The sequence below is a fragment of the Synchiropus splendidus genome, chromosome 1 (assembly GCF_027744825.2).
Source record: "Synchiropus splendidus isolate RoL2022-P1 chromosome 1, RoL_Sspl_1.0, whole genome shotgun sequence".
Taxonomy (NCBI): Eukaryota; Metazoa; Chordata; class Actinopteri; order Syngnathiformes; family Callionymidae; genus Synchiropus; species Synchiropus splendidus.
Window position 1 is genome coordinate 55705270 of NC_071334.1, and position 22577 is coordinate 55727846.

At 41.3% G+C, this 22577-nt stretch overlaps 1 protein-coding gene across 3 annotated transcripts in view; it reads right to left on the reverse strand.

Annotated features, from left to right (window-relative positions):
* Positions 1-22577, reverse strand: part of exd3 (exonuclease 3'-5' domain containing 3) — a 39125-nt gene that overhangs the window by 2304 nt on the left and 14244 nt on the right. For 2 of the 3 annotated variants that reach the window (XM_053865619.1, XM_053865610.1), the window contains exons 20-21: positions 1173-1239; positions 887-1103 (exon numbers count right to left, since the gene is read on the reverse strand). In XM_053865619.1, coding sequence (XP_053721594.1) covers positions 887-1103; positions 1173-1239 — 284 coding nt within the window. Of the gene's footprint in view, positions 1-219; positions 1104-1172; positions 1240-22577 lie in introns of those variants that run through there. The other variant, XM_053865629.1, reaches the window with a different exon arrangement.

Sequence of the window (22577 nt, forward strand, 5' to 3'; positions counted from 1 at the left end):
GATAAACGGAAGACAATAGATAATAATTACTAACAGCCATGCTCACCAGTTTTTTAAGTCCATGACTCACATAAATGGATGAACATGAATGAATTAATTCTATCTATATAATTCCAATACACAACCACCACTGGACAACCAGAGTTGCATCAGTCACTTATACAAAAAATTATGGAGAGACGCATCAAGATTCTGACTAAAAGTCTTTAATGGCAAAGAAGAAAATGACACATCATGACATTCCTCCCAAACATTATTATAAAGATAAAATCGGCAGTAACTAAATCATAATAAAAACCGTTTCAGTGAGCGACATTTAAAACAAAAAAAATAAAACCTCTTTGATTCACTGATATCAAGTTTTCTACAGAAGACATTTTTGGCAGGACTTAAAAATTTGCAAATGAAACTCAGGTGGTTTTTGAAATACAACCTCAAAATCAGATTGTATGTCATGCTCCCATGACATGGCATTGGCAACAACTAGACTAGTTTTTGCCACAACAAGTTCAACAAGTTTTACCGGAGAAAATATACAGTCCATTTTAGTAAAGTGGTTAATTTAAAAAGTGAAAAACATCTGATCAAAGGTTAAAGAACTGCAGCAGGCGGCAAGAGACAACCAAAGTGAGTTTGTACAACTGTGCCAGAGAGGGATGATAACGCGTATTGATATCAACTCTTTTCTGTGGGAAACCAAGCAAAAAAGGTCCTCAAGATTCAATAAAAAATATTAATTTAATACAATTTATTTCCTCAAATTTGTTGGGCACCACCACATGGCACTGCGTTTGATTCGGCATTCCACTCTGAAATGTGCAAGACCTCCTCAAACATGGACAGGACACGGCCATAGTGTGAGCCGTCCCAGAAAACCTTGCCACACCTGGTGCAAATGTAGAAGTGAGGAATCTTCTGTAGGATGGGCAGGGGAACAGTGTTGAGCTGTATGGGTGACCCTCCAGGAAAGCTCAAGGTCTCCGGGTCCAGGTCTGAGAGGTTGGCCCAGCGGCACTGTGGGGCGTAGCGGGGGAGCTCGGCGGTCACAGTGTCCTCAAGGTTCTCTTCTTCCAGTGATGCTTTTTCTTGCTCCACCAGGAATCCTGATGAAAATATGGAGCGTTAAATTTCAGATGTCTTTATTCACAGGAGACGTCTGAAACTGAACTGGCCTTTTTGTTGATACATCCTCATCATGTCTGCTCTGGGCACGGCCACGTACTCATCACTGTTGCACGCCTAAGAAAACGTACAAAAATAAAGAGACAATTTGGATTAGTACTGAAAGTATAAGTTCACTTTATAACACAGTTCAATTCTATACATGATTTATCATCAATTCTGATTCCCACGTCCCAATACGTTCAAAAATCCAAAATGTACCATCACTTTGTATCAAACCATGAATCTACCGCTGGACACCATCAACAGCAAACAGCAGTCAGGCCAACCTTGAACACTGAGGTGATATATGTGAGTTGTTCATCTAAAGACTCCCAGGAATCACACCTCGGATTCAGGCAGCTTATCGTCTGTGCAACGACTTTTAATACGTTACAGTCTCGAAGGTTGGCACATTGTTCTCTCCATGCCTGTTTCTAAATCCTTTTTGAAACATGACATCATCAGAAAACATTGACCTCAAATATGCCCTCTTGGATTTCATTTCCACTGAACACATGCGTCACAGCACCGTTGTCACTCAGCTTTTCGACAGATGTGTATTCAGCTTTGGCTTTGGCTGGACTAGAATGATGCAATCTTTTTTATGAGCTGCAAATGAACAATGAAATCTGCTAAAAATCAGAGCCTTCTCTTAGTAGGCTCCGTTTGAGTAGTTCGTGAAGTAGCCCTTTCTGGGTTTGTAAGAACACAGACGATGTCATACGATTGTAGGGGGGGAGACTCTACTGAAAATTAAGCTACTTAATTTGAGGTTTATAACACGATGACTCACATTCTAATATTTACATTGAAACTGCACACATTATTCAGAGAAGACTTCGATGCATGAATCTTATCTACTGTCGTCCATCACAGTCATGACATCATATTTTAGAATGTAGCGCACCTGGAACAAAAAAAGTTTACGTGCAATTAATCTGTAATTTGTGTTTATACAATTTTTTAAATGTCTTTCAAATGTCTGTCCTAAAACTGATTCATCCTTGTAAAAAAGTGTGCTGCCACAAAAGAAAGATCTTTGCTTTTTCTCCCCTGCAGCTGTTTAGTGTGAACGTATTGGGTCGGTCCGGTGAGTGTGTGCATTCACGCCTCAGCAACGTTCTCATGGTCCTGCCACCCGGGCCCTCGCTGTGGTAAAGGTTTCCGTGGGGCGTTAGTGACCTTGTTTGCCGGCCCCTCACAAGCAGACACTCAACCGTCTGTGCGCCATCCTGACGACACGCCGGTGCTAAAAGCCTTGTCAACACACCTGAGCTCCACCCAGCAAACAGCACACCACTTAGAGGTGAGCAGTAAATCTAACGTGGCGCTCACAAAAAGCAGGATGAGATCCATAGGTAATGCATTGAGCAGGGATGTGTTTGTGTCTGAGGTAACTGAGGTCAGCGGAGAAGAAAGCGACTAGACGCTGGAGGTGTGGGAACGCAGAGGTGTCAGCTCCCATCTTGTCTGTGGGAATCTCTTTCAGCACGCTGGAACTGGATTCTGCTTACACATACACAACATGCATACACTCACCTTTCAGACAAAACACAAGCTACGCTCCCGTGTGCATCGGCTCATAAATACGTACAACAAACACATGCCTCATACGTACAAGTGCAGCCAGGAAAACAGTCCCAAGTATTTGCTCAGCTCAAAGTTTCCCAGAGAAAAGCAAGCCAGAACCTGCTCTGAACTCTGGAGGCTTAGTCGAGGACAGGCAGGCATACACGCACAACATCTCGCACACACGCAACCTGAATGGAAAGAAGTCTGCAAATAATCAAAACACACATTTGCAGATATCCTGCAGAGATCAATCCAACAATTGAGTGAATTTAACTACTTTATATAAGCAAGTAATTCAAGGCTGACAATCATTAATGTGGTCCAATTTCTCATGGAACTAAACAAGACAAACAGCTTTTGTAGTGTTGTGTATGTGACTGAATGCAGATGCTTTACGACAGCTTTGCAACAGATGATTTGACTGGCATTACAGATGTTGTTGGCTAGCCAGAGTACAAAAAGACACGGTGTCTACATGTGTCCTGGTGCAGCATGGGAAGTTCAAACACTCAAGTTCTCAAGTGACAACTTTGCCGCAGCATGTGCGTCGACACACACAGACAGTATTGTCAAACTTACTTAAATCTGGCGTGTCAAAACTCAGTGTGATCGTTGAGATACATGTGTTTTCATTCGCAAACTCCAGAGTGGGCTGCTTAGCATTTACACGTTTTGACACAACTTGACAGCAACTCATACTAGAATGTAGTGTCTGTGGTCCGAAGCGTAACCACATTTTCCTCTAGTTTCAACATGAGCTACAGGATAATTTAGGAAATTATCAGTGCAACATAGCTCTGGATAACATTAACATTTCGCTGAATTACGTGAAAAGTTTTATGGATCGTGTTCAGATTATGGCATCTACAACCACTGGTGAATCTTTGGTCCAGGATGAAATTAATTTATTCAATATGGCCGCGTTATTCTGCACATTAACACAGGGAAGCTACTTTATATCAACAAAGTTGTGTTTACACTTAAGTTCAAGACAATTTCTGCTTGTATTTACTGATACTTCAATGATCATAATCTCCCATTGCTACTTTACACTTGATGTTATGATGCCGTATATTCCTATCCTACATATGTTTCCATGTTTAATCTGATGTTTTTGTGTTGTGTGTGTCGCGATGTCCTCCCGTGTAGTGACAGAACCGAACATGGATTTATCACTACCGGTAATTCCCACATTGTTTTCATTGATTAACAGACGCTATATGTTTTTTACAAACATATGTAAACTCTAATTTGTAACCGACACTGAAAGCCACTCAGATGAATGCTGAGTTTCTGATTCTGATTCATAGGCATGGTGACAAGCTTCTTTTAAGGTCACATTAAAACTATATAAATAAATAAAGACATAGCAGGTTTTGCCCCCCTACATGAACCAGGACAACCCAAAGAAAAATTCCAGACTCTACCGCAGCTTCAACTCTTGAAGAGAGGTTTTAGACCTAATAAGGGTTTTACAGTGTTTTGATGCAAAGAATGAGGTCTACTAAAACAGGGACTTTAATGAATTTGCAGACATGCTTACATTAATGGAGCAAACTTTCGTTTCTTTTTTCTTTTTTATACAAACACTATGCAGAATTACCATCTACCCTTTCATCTACTCTCTGATGGCAACTGCACTATTGGCTGATCAAACCAATTTACACTGAATTCTTACTGCATGGCGCATAATAACTATAACTCATACTCAGATCGCCAATGCAATCTTAATATTTTCAAACCTCTTAATAACAACAATATGTTCATCAGTAAAGCTTCCCCGGATCACATTTCTGGGGTTGGACATCAAATCCACAGTAAAGCTGCTTCCTATTTTTTCCCTTCACTTAAAGCTTACGCTTCAACTTTCTTGTTGCGTTTTCTCTCTTTTGTCCTGCTTTTTCACGGAATCTCTGACATTCTCACACTCCGTGTGGCCGTGCCACAGAAAGAATGCTCCTTGCTGTGACAACAAAGGCTATCTAAAGTGTGATACTGTGTCTCAAAGGATGGGAGGTGGTGGAAAAAAAAGGGGGAAGAAAGGGGGATACTGGTGAAGAGGTAGGGAGCATGGGGGTGGTGACGGGGGTTCCCTAGCACACTCACACACACACACACGCACACATACACAAATGGCATTGGTTCTCTTTAGACAGCTCCCATGGGAAAATCCTACCGGGATCTAACAAGGCGGTGCTTTCCAATGCGATGTAGGTCACATGGCCCCAGTAGCCAATTGGGCACCGATGATTGGATTCAAATTGTGGAAAGTCAGGTAAGAGTCAGCGTGGGAACCGAGTGAGGAAACAGGAGTTGCACCGTCGGTTACATTCAACATGGTGTCTGTACACCCCCCAACCCATGCCAAAACAATCGAAAGCTAATGTTGCATGGCAAACACACACAAAAACATATTTACAGAGACGGTTTCCTTCTTTGATTCTGTTTGACTTCTGTATAGGACTCAATTCCACCAAAGGAGCTGAGCTGACAAACGCCCGTTGGCAATGGAGGAGAAGTGATGAGGAAGAAAAAGCCTTCAGAGCATTGACCTTTTCCTCCACTTTCCCATCATAGTGCATCGTAAACAAGAAAGGTCAAATAACGACGGTCGCTGAAATAATCGGCAACATGCAAAACAAACACCTGTCCTCAATATCCTCTTGAGGCTTAAGCTTCTGTCTATTGGGTATAGGAAGGACCAATGATTATTATTCCGACTATGACACAATTTTATGTTGTGTTTATGTATTTTATGTTTAAGATACATTTTTGAGAAATGTTTAAAGTTCTGTTTGCCTTGCTGACATTTTTGCCACCTTGCTTTCACTAAAATGGATGAATGGACAGATGAGGCCGATATAAAAAAAAAAGTTATGGTGCTGAAAGGCAAGGACACAGGGTCTCAGGAGGGTGCGGTTGGTTGAATCATTCTTCAGTTGCACAATAGATTTTCATTTACAACTTGAGGCTGTGACATCCACATCATGACTTCCTTCAGAGATACAGTGCAGGCCTCTGTCATCCACCACAGGCGTGAATTTCAGTGCAATGCAGAGCCAATGAGACCCTTGACCTTCCTTCACTGGAATCTACCGGACAGCAACAATAAGAATTTCTAATGAGCTCTAGTGGTAGAGCTTCTAATTGGACAGCTCCAGTCGGGCATAATTTACACTGACACCACTAACATGAGGAAAAATAAAGTAGTGACCGATTCTGTGTACTTTCCCACAGATCCTCGGGGTATCTGGCCAGTGTCTGAGGTAATTACAAGTCTTCTAACTAACCACAACCACCTGACAGCAACGTGAACTTGGACTGCAGAGGAGCCAGTCTGGGCTTGACATCACACACACCTTCCGCTGACTCATTTCATTCACACACATTAAAACACACACCAGCCGTCACAGGCATCCGAGGGTGAAATACATGAAACGCACCCCCCTGACTCATGCTGAACCCACTCATTTCGACACAACACCTGAGGGGTCAGTCATTTCCCAATACAGCTGAAGTACTTCTTTGTGAGAAGAATACAATGACACAATCAGGCTTCTACTTAAACCAGACTTCACGTCTGCAGTACAGTACAGCTTGTCTGGTCCAGTGTATGATACCATTTTGAGGGATACCCAAACCCCAGCTATTGAGAAATTATAAAACCTCTTAGTTTAACATATGATATCTGTATGGTCAATATAAACTGCGAATAATGTATTTACAAATCTGTGATCGACACATTGCATACATCACACAGCAGGGGTCTGAAACTGATCCTCAAAGGGTTGCACTAGGTGCAGGTTTTTGTCCCAACCAAACAAGCAGCAGCAGAAGAGAAGGTCAGAATTTTCAGACCTCTAAAACTATGTGCTCTTGGTTGGTTGGAGCCAATTTGTGGATCAGTTTGAGACCCTTGTTATGCAAAGTTCCAACATTTTGGGAAATAAAGTTTGTAAAGCACCAACAGTGAACAACCACTTGGTTTGGAAGACATCTTATCTTTGCTCTCAAAAATCCAATTTAAAGGTAATTTACTTCCAAATATCTAGGGCACTGTTACAATTGTATAATGGTCTAAAAGGTAAAGGGATGGTTTACAGAATGTCTAAAAAATGCCTGATGACCTAGTCAAAAAAATCAGAGAACACAAAGATGCTAAAGGAAAGTAAAAAAAATAACTGTCTGGCACTCTGCCACTTTTTAAAGGCAATAAATAGAAAGACTACTGAAAACCAAACCAGCTTTAACAGATGGTAAACCTCTTTCAATAATGATGTCAAACGAAAGGTGCAATCGACCATGGGGAAGGCCTGCTGTCAAAGGGAAAAATAGGACTGGAATTGACAATGATGTCAGTGAAATAAAATGTATACAAAGGACAGTAAGCATTCATGACTTCCCATATTTCATTCTCATTGATGACGTCGAATTCCCCTACTTTAGGACAAATATATTTTTCAGTCCACCTCTCTATGTATCTCTGGTTTGGTCTGCCTTAAGAATAGGTAAGGAGCAAGGTTCTCTGGTAAAAGGTTAGAATGACAATTAAAATTAAATGAATTGTGGAAATTGATGGCAGAACTTTCACTTTTTGATGGTAGAGATTTTCATACTATACAGATACTATATTCTAACATACAGAAGAGAGTGAAAATGTGTTGACAAAAAAATTAAAAGTGAAAAAAATAAAATATCCACCCAAATTGACAGCGGTTCTCTGGCTTAGAGTGACTCCATGATGTGCGCTTCCGCCTTGTGGTGTTAAAAAGTTGTGTGAGAACAGTCATCACTAGTTTGTTTATAAACATACCACGTGCCAAACAGTCAGTGACTAAAAACTGCCATTATAATGAACCCCAATATAAGACATAAGATTTTTGCCCACCAAAAAGTCACCTGAGGAACTCTACAAAAAACAGTTTTCATTCTCTGAAATTACGTTTTCAATGTTTCAATGTTTTCTTACCCTGATGTAAAATTGATGTAAAGCGCTTTTCACACATTGTCCTTGTCTTCACTGCTCTCTTCTGATGAGAGCTGACTTGAAGAGGTAATGAAGAAGATAATAGTCTTAAGTCTGGCAGATAACCGTCTACCCGTCAAACCACATTCACAAAAGCTTTCTCTTCAGCTCATTTAGTTTTTTTTGCACACTCAACCTCTCGCCTCACTCTGTGTCATTCTCCAATTCAACCCATGTCTTCTGTTTTTTCTATTAAGTCTTTCTAGAAGCTCCAGCTACCCCCTTCCACTGCACCCTTCAATCTTGCCTGCACCTTCTCCCGGGTTGTCTTTCACCTCTAACCTCCGTCTTTCTTCTCTCCTCCTAACGCTGCTTTTCTTCCCTCTTCAGACGCCAGATAGTTGAAACCAGTCAAAGCCCAACGGCTCAGGAAAAAACAACGTTCTGAAAAGATTCACTGACAATGCAACGTTCGTTGTGCAATGGGGTTTGGGATGTATGAAAATGTCTCATCTCAAAAAAGACATTTGGATGTTAAATGAATAAAAAAACAAGGAGACTAATGAGTAGCTTTTTGTAACCCCGGGAATAAAAACAACCAGTCTAGACTTCATATGCCGGTTTGACTAATATAAATAAGTCTACGGCTTCACTCACATAACTGTCTTAATCTTAAAAACAATCTACTGCTGATAGGAAAATTTTGCTTGATATCTGAAATATGTCATGCATGTTGTACAATATCCCATCATCACAGCAAAACACTGCACACTCATTTAGTAGATGATGCAAATACACTGCTGTGCCATAAAATGTGGCCTCCTGGATTTAATAAAGCAAAAAGCTACAAGCCTTCAATTACATCACACATGGACATACTGAATGGGCAGGTTGTTGATCAGGATTAAACAGGAAAGAGAGAGCATGAGGCATCATTTTCACACATGGACAGGCCAGACCTCAAAGAGAATCTGGAGAGTCGCAGGAGAAGGCCTCGTGTATTGGTCGGACTCTACCATTATCAAAACAAGATCTTGAGGAAAAAGGGGGAAAAAAATGGATGAAAATAAATAGAAACAATGCCACAGCAGATGTGCGCTGTAATCAGAGCTGAAAACTGTATTCAATAAATGGAGGTTTTTCATATGAAGCTTTATCATCGCCCATGGCTTGGTTAGGCCTCATGATAAGTGGTGGTAAAGACAGACAAACAACCATCAGCAGACCCATTTCATGAAGCTAGACAAAAACACCTCATGCCCTCGTCTACAATAACAGGAGGCTGCTCTGACAACTCTCTGCTAGGTCTCTTTTAGAAACAACACTTGTTGAAGTGACAATTGGTGACATTTGTGGAGCCGTCATATGCCCTACAAAGACAACTGCTTTCGTCAGAAGGCAAGTTTTGCCTGTGAGCTAACCATTTGTCTTTTACAAAGAGCATTAGTGCTACAGATGCCATCGACACATTTGTCAGAGTTGCCACACAAAAATGAATGGTCGAGTTGTTTAAATCAGCAAATTTCCCATGCATTCTCAGCACAGGCGAACATTGTTGGTAATGTATGGTGTTATGACAACCCCGGCTTTCCTCAGCATGCGCTGACAGTTCCTAAACTGTCATCACACCCACACATTCTAAACTGAAATAAGATCATTTACCTGAGTCCTTCACACTAATCTGTCACTCGTAATGACACAGGCTCGTGACAAGCTTCGACATGGGAGAGTCACTTGCAGATTCTTTCACTCAACGATAACTGCTGCCGGCGCATACTTAAGTGTAGGCCCCCTTCCTCTAACTTTGACTTCTATCTCATCTGTTCCTCATACATAGGCACGCAGAGAATGTTATTGTAATGCAGAGTGATTCATTCAGGACTGTAAATATTGACAGTGGCTGCTGCTAGTCTGCTTCATTCCAAGGTGCTCAGAATGTCAAAGAGGCATTTTAACCAGCAAGGGTGTCCGCAAGTCATTTAAAGTACAATTTGCTGGGCATACATACATACATACACATTGTGTGACAAATAATGACCCATTCTACAACTATATATATATATATATATATATATATATATATATATATATCGTTGAAGTCACACTACAGTTTATGGAAGCCACACAAACTCAAACAATGATGAACCTTTTGAACATATGCCACAAACACCATTTACTTTGATTTATGAAAGTAAAATTTCTACTATTTCAGCGAGTTCAAACCCAGTGGGAGGACTTGGCTTGCGTTATTGGTTGAAGTTTTATGAAAGATCAGTGATAAATGATCCTGCTCCTGACAATTTTAGACATGCAGAGATAAATTCGAAATAACTTGGGTGTTGTTTTGTGATAATCATCGAATAACTTTGTTAGAACACACCCATGCCAGCAACGCTAAAACTAGAACAAACAGGCCTCCAGGTTACGAATATTTTCCTCATATTAATCAAACCGTAGACATCCCTGTGAACCACCAGTGAACCAATTCAGGAGATAAACAATTACAATCTAGCTTATGATGTTGACTTGTCTTTCTAAATGGCAAGTTTTAGATCCTTTAACAATGTATTGATTCAAGTCGGGTCAGAAACTGTGAGTCACGGTTGCAGGACGATGCAGCCTAATGCAGAAGGACATTGCAACACAATCACACAAACTAGGTTGAAATTGAGTCTTGGCTCACACGTATGACCATTTTGGAAAGGATATCATGAGGTTGCCCCTTTTTAAAAGAAGCACATCCAGCTATGACACAAACAATCAGCAGAGAGATGGCAGTGGACAGGGAATTTGGGGCTCGATTATTAAATATCCCAGAAGGAATATGCGTTTCCATCTGGACAATCTGTCCAGTGTAAAATTGACATCAGCGTTCGGTCTCTATGAATACACAGCCCACAATGTTGACACCTCTAACATGCAATTGTGGTGCTTATTTAGGAAAGATGAGGGCATGTGGTGGTCTCTTCAGATCTTTATCCACGGCAGACTCACCTACAGGAAGGTCTCTCAAAATAATCAGATGTATATTATGACTCCCAGGTCTGCAGTGCATGGGGCGTTCATGCCCCACGCACCCGTGCATGGGTGAGATAAAGATAAATAAAGAACGAAAGGTCTCAGGGTTAAGTGGCAATAATGATGCAGGATAAGACTTCAGAGTGAGTCTGCGTGTGTTTTCAAACTCACATCAAAGTGTCTTGGGAGCCTTGTTCATGTCAACAGGAGGCACGGGAGGGGGACATGGAATTAGAAAAGCAGGGAGGTGTTTGGGGGGTTAAAAAGGAATATATGGGGGTAACAAGGAGGCAGTACATAATGTTGAACAAAGACTAGGGGGAAAGAGAACAGAGGCGGAGGGAAAGGGAGGGTTAAGGAGAAGTGGGTCGGAGGTGAGAGGTTGGGGTATGCAAAGGGTGGAGGGGGCTTGCAATGAAGAAGGTCGCCTCTAGTGACAATGCAATGGGGTAAATACGAATAACAAGAATGTTGTTGAGGGTTCCTGTGTAATTCACCCTTCTTAATACCTTCCAACCAGTCCTTTACTGGCATTCTCGATCCCAATTCTCTGCCGTGTCCCCTTCCACTCTCTACCATGGCTCCCTCTCGGCGACCGGCCCCAGCAAATTCCCTAGGGCCAGGGGCAGTCCCCTTTCAGTCTCCAGTGACACAGTAATTAGAAGTGTGGGAACTGAATCCATCCCTCTTTCTGTGCCCCGCATCCCTCCCACCCCTCCCAAGCAAGCTTGCTCTCTTCCTCTCGCTGGCCCTTGCCCTTCTAGCCAGCCCCAGGTTCCTCACTGAGTCCTTCACTTCCTCTGCCACCTCTATTTCTGCAACCCACTTCAGCTGCAGCATTGGTGAGAAAATGCTTATTTCAAAAAAGAAGAAAGAAAGAAAATGAACACTAAAGTATGCCAGTCCTATTTGCATAATTTCTAAACTTCAAGACAATCCAAACAATATCGATATTTTTATTTATTTATATAGTTATTGTGTTTTTTGTTCTTATAACAGTCTGGGGTGTCTAATTTTATTCAATATAATTTTTTTTTCAATTTTTTTTTTTTCAATAAAAAAATGATACTGAGGTTTGATAATTGATGGAGAGAACGATTCCAGAATAATTCATTGACCGCTAATTCAATTAAAATCACAGATTGAAACCCTGATTGAATGAAACCTTATGGGCCACCTGTGATGTCCATGGGAGCACCGCATCACACACACTCACACACAGACTCAACCCCATACCCTTCACCCCCCTGCATCCCCCTGCCTCCGCTACTGCCACAGAGTCCCCTATCTCTTCGAACAGAGCAACGCTGTCTCTCCCGCTCTCTGTCAAGCCCACTGCCGCCGCCGCCACCCCAACCCCCATTCGCTATCTCCACGGCGATAACCATGGGAACAGCAGCACTGTGGGAACGGGCCACCAGTTGACCAAAATAGACAGCAGGAAAATGGAGGGAAAGGCAGAAAGAAAAGGCTCCTGGGATCTAAGGAGCGCTGTGTGTGTCAGCTTGTAAGAGGTCCATGGGATCATCCAGACAGACAGGTACTCAGGGACACTAGCCACCTCTGGTCTGCGCCGACTACAAAGGGTGTGACATGGAGTAGCTTGGGTTGCTTCATTAATTCATTATGAGACATGCTCTGGTTTGTGATTGTAGGATAAGACAACTGTTCTCGTTCTCACAAGAAGACTCTTAAATACTGTTTTGCAAAGATACCCACATCTCACACACACACACACGGGAACGCCAATGACCACAGACACCCCACCCAAAAGCACATCCAGAACTTCACAAGACACCTATGAGTAAGTGAGATAAATGGACCACAAAGGTCACAAACTGCAGTGTAATAATGATCTGCAACAATTTTTAATCACTCGACTCTCATCAATATCAATTGAGTCAGAATTAAACAGTAATAACATGCTTGAATAAGCTTGGCTTTGCCTAAGCTAGGTGCATATTTAAATATGCAGTATACTGCAATATATACTATATATTACAGCAATAATTGTAAGCGCTAAAAGGTTACTTTGTGTTTGGAAAAAATAATATCAGACACTCTTTCATGCATGATGGCCAGGCAGAGATGGAGTGGAATGGGTCTTTTGGTTGGAGGACTCAGGATCTCAAAGCATTTTGGACATAACGTGGTGCTTCTGGGAAGATCCACAGCCAAATTGGAAGCAATAGCAGTGAAGATAAATTTTAGTAAATCCAAGAACATGGTTGTTGCCTGGAAAAAGGTGGAATGCCCTGTTCATATCAGTAAAGAGGTCCAACCGCAGGAAGAATTTAAGCATCTTGGGATCTCATTCATGAGAGTGAAAGATGGAGCATGAGCTCGACAAACAGCTTGGTGCAGCACCCTGAGTCATGAGAATTCCATCTAGCCAAAACTAGTTGGCTCAACAGGGTAGGGCTGAAGTAAAGAACCCAGGCATGCAGTCGTAGAGAAGCAGCAATGCTCCTCCACACCAAGTTAAGGTGTCTCAGGCTGAAGAGAGGGTAACCTTCAATAGGCAGGAGATGAAGGGTGGATGAATGGATGGTGTGACTACAAATAAGGTCTGCAGTAGTATTGCAAACAGTGAGTAACCAATTTATATCCTAGTTCTCAGGGTCTCAGCAATGCGATTTTACATTTAAATAAACTAATACCAGTAGTGTCAAATAATAGATTGTTATCAAAGATTGTTTACATGAAGGTGTCGTGTGACATGAAATGAAGATTTGGTGTGTATTTGTTTTTGGTCCATAGGCAATGCTACTGTTCTCTCGAGAGTACACACAAAAATACATGGATGCAAACATTGTCAGATGGCTTCATGACACAAGTTAAAACGCGGGGCAGGATTTCCGATGAGAAACACAAGACACTGGCTTTCCTTGGCCTGAGAGGGGAGGAGGAAACAGAGAAAAGACGCAAGTGACGCATCATCTTTTTTTTTAACCTACTGTTTTTTCCAACCCATTTATATCACCAATGTTTCTCAGTAACCTTTCAATTTCCTTTTTTTTAACTCTCTTAGAAGCAAATCTAACAACTTGCATGCACCACTATGCATTTCAATATCTTTCAATACGAATAGCATCCTTCTCAATAATAATTTCTCTCTTTGTCTTCAGTGTTCTTTTTATTTTAATCCATGTTTTCATATTACAATCCCGATTGCCTCTCACTTGGTTTTTCCCAGGCCAAACAGCCAGTCCTCTTCAGTGATGTACCTGCTCTCCAGGGAGGCAGGCGGCTTGTCTGTGATCACAATCAGACTTAAAAGGGTTTAGCCTGAATGTGACCAAACAACAAAATGTAATGTTTTTCATTACATCATTTTCACATCCACTTAAGAATAGGAACAGTCTACCTTGGCACACTCCAGTTCCCTTGCTCGGAGTATGAATACAGACATTGTAAAGAGCACGTAAAACAAATATGTATTTCAAAACAGGCAGGTACAAGATAATATTCGTTGACCATGCTGCCCCAAATTGCAAAATTTAATCAGTGTTATCGGAAAAACTCCTATGGCTTACTTTCAGTTCAGCTTCCTCACTGGCATAGATGAAAATAAGCAAAACATTTTGGTTCCATGTTTCACTCATGAATTTACATATCAAAGTTCTATAATTAATGAAACAGTGAGCATTTGAAAACGAGTCAAGTTTTATAGTAGGGTTTGAACGGATGACGTAAATTCTCCTGTATTCTGTCAAACTTTTAAGGGGTCTGTCCATCATGATCTGTGATCTATGATGGACAGATCAGTGTCTGTCTGATGGTAGTGTAATAGTAGTTTACTTTTAAATATTTTGACATATTAATATGTCAATAACTTCCTTCAACAGGATTGTGTGAAGCATGTGATTATCCTTGCAACTTGGGACAAGGGGCTGTGGACGCCCTGGACAGGTCCATCTCAGTGTATGTGACATTCAGACAGACATCCACTCATAGAGACACATCTTTGGTTACCAATAAACCTCCAAACAATGGTCCACTGGGGCAGGCTAGCTCCAAATCTGTTTCCAGTTGTGAGGTGGCTGGACTAAATGTCACTCTTTATCCACAAATTATATCAATAAACTAAGCAAGACAAACAGACTATTTCTGGCAACACACAACTTGAATGTCAGAATTTATTTTGGCATTAAACTCACATTATGTAAACAGAAATCTAAACATACATTGACTCATCATCAGTCTCTGATTCTGAGCAGCCAATGCCATGTTTCTACTTGGCAGTGCAGTAAGGTGCACTGAGAATAAGCAGTTGAAGATGATAAACAGAAGTTTGGCTACTCAATTGCTTTCCACCTGAAAACATGATGTAACCCTGAAATGAGGATCTGGAGCCTACAATCAATTGCTCACTTCACAGACCTCACGGTACTGGAAAAAAAAGAGGGAAAGAAATTTCATGCTGAGTTTCTGACAGAAATCTCACCATTCACGATCGGTTGCATCATGGGGTCACAGCCCTACAGAACAATCAGTTCTACTCTTTCAATTCTTGTAAACTCATCAGACATGCACGTCACACTCAGCAGGAAAAAGAACATATCATAATAACAGAATAACTTTGTTGCGACTAATGTGTGGTACTCTTTTTCTGTGTGCATCAGACAATTTACATTTGCACAGTGCAAAGTGCTCTTCAATTTCCAATAGTGTCCTTGTATTATGAGACCAAGAGGAATGCAGTATGTAGAGACAATGCAGAATGTTACATCTAAAAGACATGCCACTGACGTGCTTCAATCACTTAAAAGTAATTCATGACTCTTCCGGCTTTCAGTACTTACATCTTCACGTCCATCGTTCTAGGTTGCTAGATCACCGTAGCATGGTAGTTTCAAAAGTAACTTGCAGGCCAGGTAAGAATGGCCACAGAAACAGACAGACATGGCTGTCAGTCAGAAGAGATCCACACAACAATGTATGTATAAAGGATATCTGCCCTCAAATCAGAGGACGAGGCTCACAGACGGAGAGGGAACTTTCACCGACAGCATGCTCAGACCACATAGACCTTAAGCAAGGTTGTAGAGAGGCAAAGTGATTTTCGGAGACCAGGATTCATGATTGTATTTTAGAATCAGAAAGCTACAGAGACATTTGAGTTTTGACAGGCTGTACACATTTATGCTCAACTCAATTGTTAAATTCTTATTTTTATTTAATAAGCACAAATGGTTTTGGGAAACTCGGTTCTCACACACAATAGTTATAAAAACAACAACACCCAACAGTAATTCAGGAGATTAAAAAGAGATGAAGTGCCAGATTGGTTTGAGATGTTCTTTTCAATATTTGCTACAATTGTTTATTTGTTCTGTCCAGAGCCCTGAACTCTGGGGGTTCTCCTTGTTGCATGTGGGAGAATGATCTATTACTCACTAAGCTGCTAAGACCCAAGATCACGTTTCATTATCGCAAGGGAAACCATTAAACCATGAGCAAGGACACAAAAGGCAGGCATTCCTCCAAAATCAGGGAGGGGAATTAACAATAGCAAAGTATTGCAAAAGCCAAATTCTTAACCATTGATATAACATTTGCAAATGGATGGTTAGCGACTCATTATTTGAGTTTTGAATACATAAGCTCCAAGCTAACAAGTATGCTGTTAGCTGACACTTGCGCCAGAGAATGCACATTAACAATGATAATTCTAATAATAAATGGCCTTAGGATAATGTGTTGTAATGTGGTTCTGTTATTGTGGTTCCAGTAATTGCGCCTCCCAAAGGGGATTATTTAAAAGCAGAGGGCAATCGCTCACAGCAGCGCGGCCTGCGCCGCTACTGTGGCTCTGCAAAACATGAGAAACTTCCTTTTTCTGTGTGGATGTTTGAGAGGAAGCCATCAGTAAGTGGTTCCCTCTCCCTGAGCTGTGGGGGAAAGTCGACCCTCTTGAGTGCCCCTCGGCATCCCCCACCTCCCCCGTGAGCCAATAATGCAGTCAGACTGGGACACACACACATTCATGCTGAAGCGCGCACACACACACACTCTAACTCAGACATGCAGTGTGGTTTCTCCTCTGGAGGGGAACATAAACAGGGCTGTCTGTCTGCGAGCAGAGCACTAGTTCTCATGACATCACCACTCAGCAGGAATGCTTTGCCCCATCAAACCGCTTCACCAGCCAGTAAACTTGCACTCATTTCCACAAACATTCAAATAAATTTCAGAGGGAGAAGGTAGAATATGTGGAAAGTGACATGGCATGAATTTAACATACACCTGGGGTACTCTTTCCACAAGACACATTTAGATATCCTGAATTCTGATCATCATGACTTCAAAGCTGCACTCCAGGGGCTTCTTTCAATTTCAAAAAATACTACTGCCTGCTGAGGTAAGAATTATAGTGAGAGAATGCAAAGACAATCCCCATAATTGCCGTCTCGTGACTGGAAGTGGTACTGGAAGAGCTGCTCCACTCTCCAGCATTTCTCACTTCGCTACACAACTCACCAACACATTTCTTAGACTATGGAAATTACTCATTTCGCAAAAACATGAATCATAGCCAGGCTCAGCCAACCAAAAACTCATTTTCACCTGCAATCACAAGACAAACCCTGGGCTAGGAGAACAGTAAAAAACACATTGATCTATTTAGCTCTGAACTTAAATCACACAAACAATGAGGGGATTCAAAGGGTTCAACCTGCTACAAAATGCATTACCACAACCATTCTGCCTCCCTCTTGACAGTGATGGCATCATCTTATTTTTCATTACCATTTAAGCAGCTAATCATCTGCCACCATCCACAAACTATAGGCACAACAATGTGATCAAAGATGCACCAGATGAACTTAGACAGCAAATCTATTTTAGCCCTGAGAAACTTGTGCGTGCGCATGCATTCGAGTGCGATGGGAAATTACGCAGTCCGTCATTGTATTGGTGTATAGAGGAAAAGGACTATTGAAGCTCAACCCTCCTGCCTTCTCACCTCTCTTCCTATTCCTGCATCACTTCTGCTATTAACCTTCTCAGCTTCTTTCTCTGGTATTTCCACAGAATATTCCCCTCATACCACTTGACTTCACCACATGCCACTGTCAGGCATATTCTTGAAATTCTGTCCTCACTTCTCGTCTTCCTCTTTTTCATTTCTCTCAGGCTCGGTGGCAGGAAGCAGCTTGGCTTTCAGACAATAGAACACATCAAAAAAACATCACCAGCCTCACCAACTTCACACACACAAACTGAGCAACACAAACAGGACATTCCAGCTGCCGGCTGCACCGGATTCCTTGCCTCAGCTTAACTGAAACGCAGAGTGAGACTGGGAGTGGAGCAGAGACACAGGGCAGGGTGAAGGAGAGCAGGGGAGATGAGGAGAGGAGTCAAATAGAGGGTGAGAAAAGGATGCTGACAGGCAGAAGAAGGAAAATCCATTATGGGAATGAGTAATGGACGTGTTTCTCTCCAATTATGATGTGCAAGGGTAACATGCTCGCAGTCACGACCTGCATCTCTGGACTAACCTTTCTTTTAACCATGCCAACATCCCTCTTGTAACATTGCTGAGCGAGGCCTGTTGTTAATACAGTAGCTCTAATCAAAACATTAAAATGGATCACATACATTCTCAGAAGTTATAATTGGGGTCAAACTACTCCAGTATGAGACCCGCACTTATGAGACCCTCATTTGGTCAAAACTACAAAACTTTTTTCATCTTTTATTTCTATTTTGAATTCTTAAAATAATAACAACGACAACAACAATAGTAAAAATTGGAAAACAATGTATTCATATCATGTTTTTTGACATTGATATTCACCATTAATATATATATATATATCATCCAACAATTATGATTTGTTGAAAATTTAAGATAAGCAAAAAAAAAGCACATCTGAAGCAATGGTATGATTACTCCTTTTATTTCTATTGCCTTTTTATTTCATTATATTTTAGTTTTATATTAAGTCTTTCCATCTTTTGACTCGATGGCCATTCATAACAGTCAGAAATTTTTATTGGCCAACCTGGGTCCACAATTGGGTCTTGATGCTAATATCTTAGTATTCTGAGAGACGTCTATTTAAATGGAGAACAATGACTACCTGCAATGATTTTGATTCACTTATCAGGACACCACATCTTCACTATGTGCATAAGGATCTCCAGCAATTTTGTGAATCCTTTGGATTATGCTATTAGTTGAGGGCTAGAGAACATGTGTTAAACTCGACAGCCCAAGGGCCAGATCCTGCTGGTCAGGTCATTGCAGACTCATGACCCAAGAAGAACACAGGCTGTTCAGCGACAAGTGGAAAATAGAGAAGCCAACAGTTTATTTGGAAGGTGCAAAAAGATGATGCTGATGGATGGCAATATGATGAAAGACAGGGAAAGTAAGTACAGTACCATCCATGAATCTGACGACAGACGTGTAATGCTATGCTGCTATGATCAGTAAATAAAAGACCTATGGAGAACAACCTTTTATTTACTTTTTGCAGATATATGTGCAGTACCAATGGCACACTCAGGAAAAACACACATGAGGAAAGGTTAACCAGATGCACCCCCACACAGGTCTCAGTGTATTGCTGTGCTATCCTGAGGCTAGCTGTGAGGGAAGAGCAGTCTCCTCGAGCTAAACCTCAGTGAAGTGCACGCAGGTTTCACAGTTAACATGCTGCAAGAATGTTCACACGAGTACTTCTTACAAATTCAACCTCCAGTTGACACTATGAATTTTAGTTAGCTTTGTCTTCAGCCTTAGATCTGTGCAATGCTCACTCTGACCATTTGTCCATGAGTAACATTTGTCGTTTTATGAAGGTGAACCCCAATCGTATTTTAATGAACTGATGGAAAAAAGAAATGTAAAAAAAAAAAAAGTTGTGATTAATGGCAAATTAATCATACTTTTTGAAACTGTTCTAAATGTACCTTGAACGAAAATTTTATCAACACATTAAGGGGCATTATAGCTTTCCTCAGGCAAACATTTGTTTACTACAACAACCCTACATAACAGATACTGTCAAGAATATCTTTAGAATTACCTCGGAGTGTAAATGTATCTTCTAGATAACAGCATGACAATAATGGTGGATACAAAATGTTCATCTTTCTCTAGCTGCAAGTGATTTTATCATACAGGTGTGTAACTGCATGACTTAACAGTGCATCGAGTTACATGCCATTAGGCTTGTCGTTTTTGTGTCGGTTTACATGTGCGTATAACTGTATTTGCTAATGAAAAGACTGTCCCCCTTTCACCTCCACTTGTGTCACTAGTGCTCTGCTTCCTAGTCTTCTACAGGAATTACGGAGAGTCATTCGAAACGCATAAGCATTGATCGCGCATCAAAAATATTAGTGGTGTTTAGACCCACTATAGTCAACATGCTTTGACGTGTTAATTTTGACATTTTGACTTAATTCCGCCTTATTTCCCTTACATAAGTATGTCTTTTTGCCCCCAATCTCAAGCTGGAGCACATTCATTTTTAAAGTACTCCATTCCCAAGTGAGCTTGGTTGTCATTCCAGCAGCAGGGTGAAATCCAAATATTTGTATTCCTGTCTAACTTACTCATTCACAAACCCACATGTTGAAATAACCGTCAGTTTTAGACTCAGTTCCCTAACATCAAGTGTTCTCAGTGAAAAGCCAAACAGACACAGGACACCGACATTATGCATTCCCATCAGCTCCTCACAAATCTACCTCAAACCATCTACATGTAGATACACATTATACATATAAATGTGGCGTAAAGCGTGACTGTGAGAAAAACCTGCATTGTGTGTGAGAAACACTTTCTCTCAGTGCGATTGTGTGTGTGTGTTCACTTTTTAGCACTTTCTCAAACCGCATGTGTGTATGTGCGTGTAACAGGAGACACGAAGCCCTCACTGCACACAGTGGGAAATATTTGGGATGGTTTCCCTCGGAATGTCTTGGCGGCCATTGGAATGCCCCCCCTCTTCTCACCTCCCCACTCACTGTTGCTCCCTCCTGTCTAGAGAGAAGCCACGGTCTGAGACAAACGTTGAAGACAGAAATTCAACTCTTAATTTCGGCACCATGCTGGCTGTCTTTATACTAAATTATAAACAGCCTTTTTGTCCCAGGTTCCAACATTTATCGACATCTACTCCTATGCAACATCTTCATGGGTGTTTCAGAATCCAATTCACCAACTTTACCTTTGTGTATGTAACACCCATTGACAGTCCTCCTTATAGATCAGACTGGATTCTTCATCATATCAACCATGGCCAGTTCTCAGGTTGTGGTCCTCTTTAGTGCCACCCAGTCGGTGTTCTGGTTCTGTTTTCTGTTTTAAACAGTTTTATGTCTTCGCTTAATCAACAGAGTGGCAGCAAAATGTTTTATTTGACCATCGAAATTTGTGGCCACTTGAAATTAAATTCACTTATAGAGTGAGACGTGCCCGAGCTACTGGATTACACACATCCACGTCATTTAATACAATTACAATGTACATGTCCGAAAGCTACTCATGGTATTTTTCTCATGTCCAATTATATGTACACAAGTGTTGAGGCGAAACTTGAAACGTGTCTGAACCTCTCACATTCCTCCCGATTCTCAGCCCGCGGCTCTCTTTGTAGATCAAAGAACAGACAACAAGTCTTTCTATCGCCTCGCCCTGCACGACCCCTCCTCTTTCTCCAATGCCATCTTTCTCAGACACTTTCTCTTCCGCTCCCTCTTCCTTACTTAGTAAACACTCTCACACATGCACTGATTATCTGCAATTTTCTCCCACAACCTCTGCAGCGCCTTCATCTCTAACCCCAGTTATTTTGGTCTTTTCTTCTTATCTCTACTTCATTTACTCCTCATTAGCTTTCACTTGGGTCCTATTTTTTTTTTACCTCCCTGCCATCACCTCTCTTCTAAATTCTCTCCCTCTGCCTTTCTTCCGCAGTGCTCCCACCCCTCCCTCTCATGGTGTGGTGGTTCCTGTTGCTCTTGTTTCCACTTCCCCAGTAGTCCGGTGCGTGGGAACCAGGCTTTCTGTTGCAATAGCATCTAGGAGTCAGCGTGATTGTGTGTGTGTGGAGGTGCCAAGGCGTCAGTTCTATGAATGCATGTGTATTTTTGTATGACAGATTATGTGTTTGAGTCTTGGGTGTCACTGTGTGTGCTTGGTTGCCGTCACCTAATCGCTCAGACGATCTTTGCCATGTCTATAAAAGGCCAACTGGGAAAGTGAAACACCCAGTCAACAATGTTTTTGTGTCTGTCTGTCTGTCATAAAGGAACGTTCAATGCAACATAGCATCATCGCATTAGATAATATCAGTGTCACAATGATAGAGTTAAACAACAAAAAAAGAAAAATACAAAATAGATTCTAAATTTAAAAAAAATCAATAGCTAACAACTAGGTTTCTCAAAAATGCATTTACACAAATTCAACACCACTAGTGCATCGTTAACATTTTAAGTTTCAAAGAGATTTGAACTCAACAAAAAAAGCTGACTGCTTTTCTAAAATACATTTGTACACACCAAAACTCAGATGTTTTTTTTAGCTACTTCCAAAATACATTAATTTAAATACATTAATATTAAAAAACTGGAATTATGACAGTGTGAATTTGGAGACAGACTATCATTATTGCTGCGCTCTCCTCCCTCGCTAATGGTTTTAAGTTTTCGTTTTTTCAGTGTGGGGATGTTCTGTTGACGTCACCATTCTCTGATCCACTGAAGCAGGAGCGCCGTATATTTTCACCTGTAAACAACCAAGTGGGTGGACAGGACGGTGGACGTCAGCTCATTGGCACTGACAAGGATCTGGGCCTTTGGCTGCAAGAGTTCCTAATGTCCAAGTGTG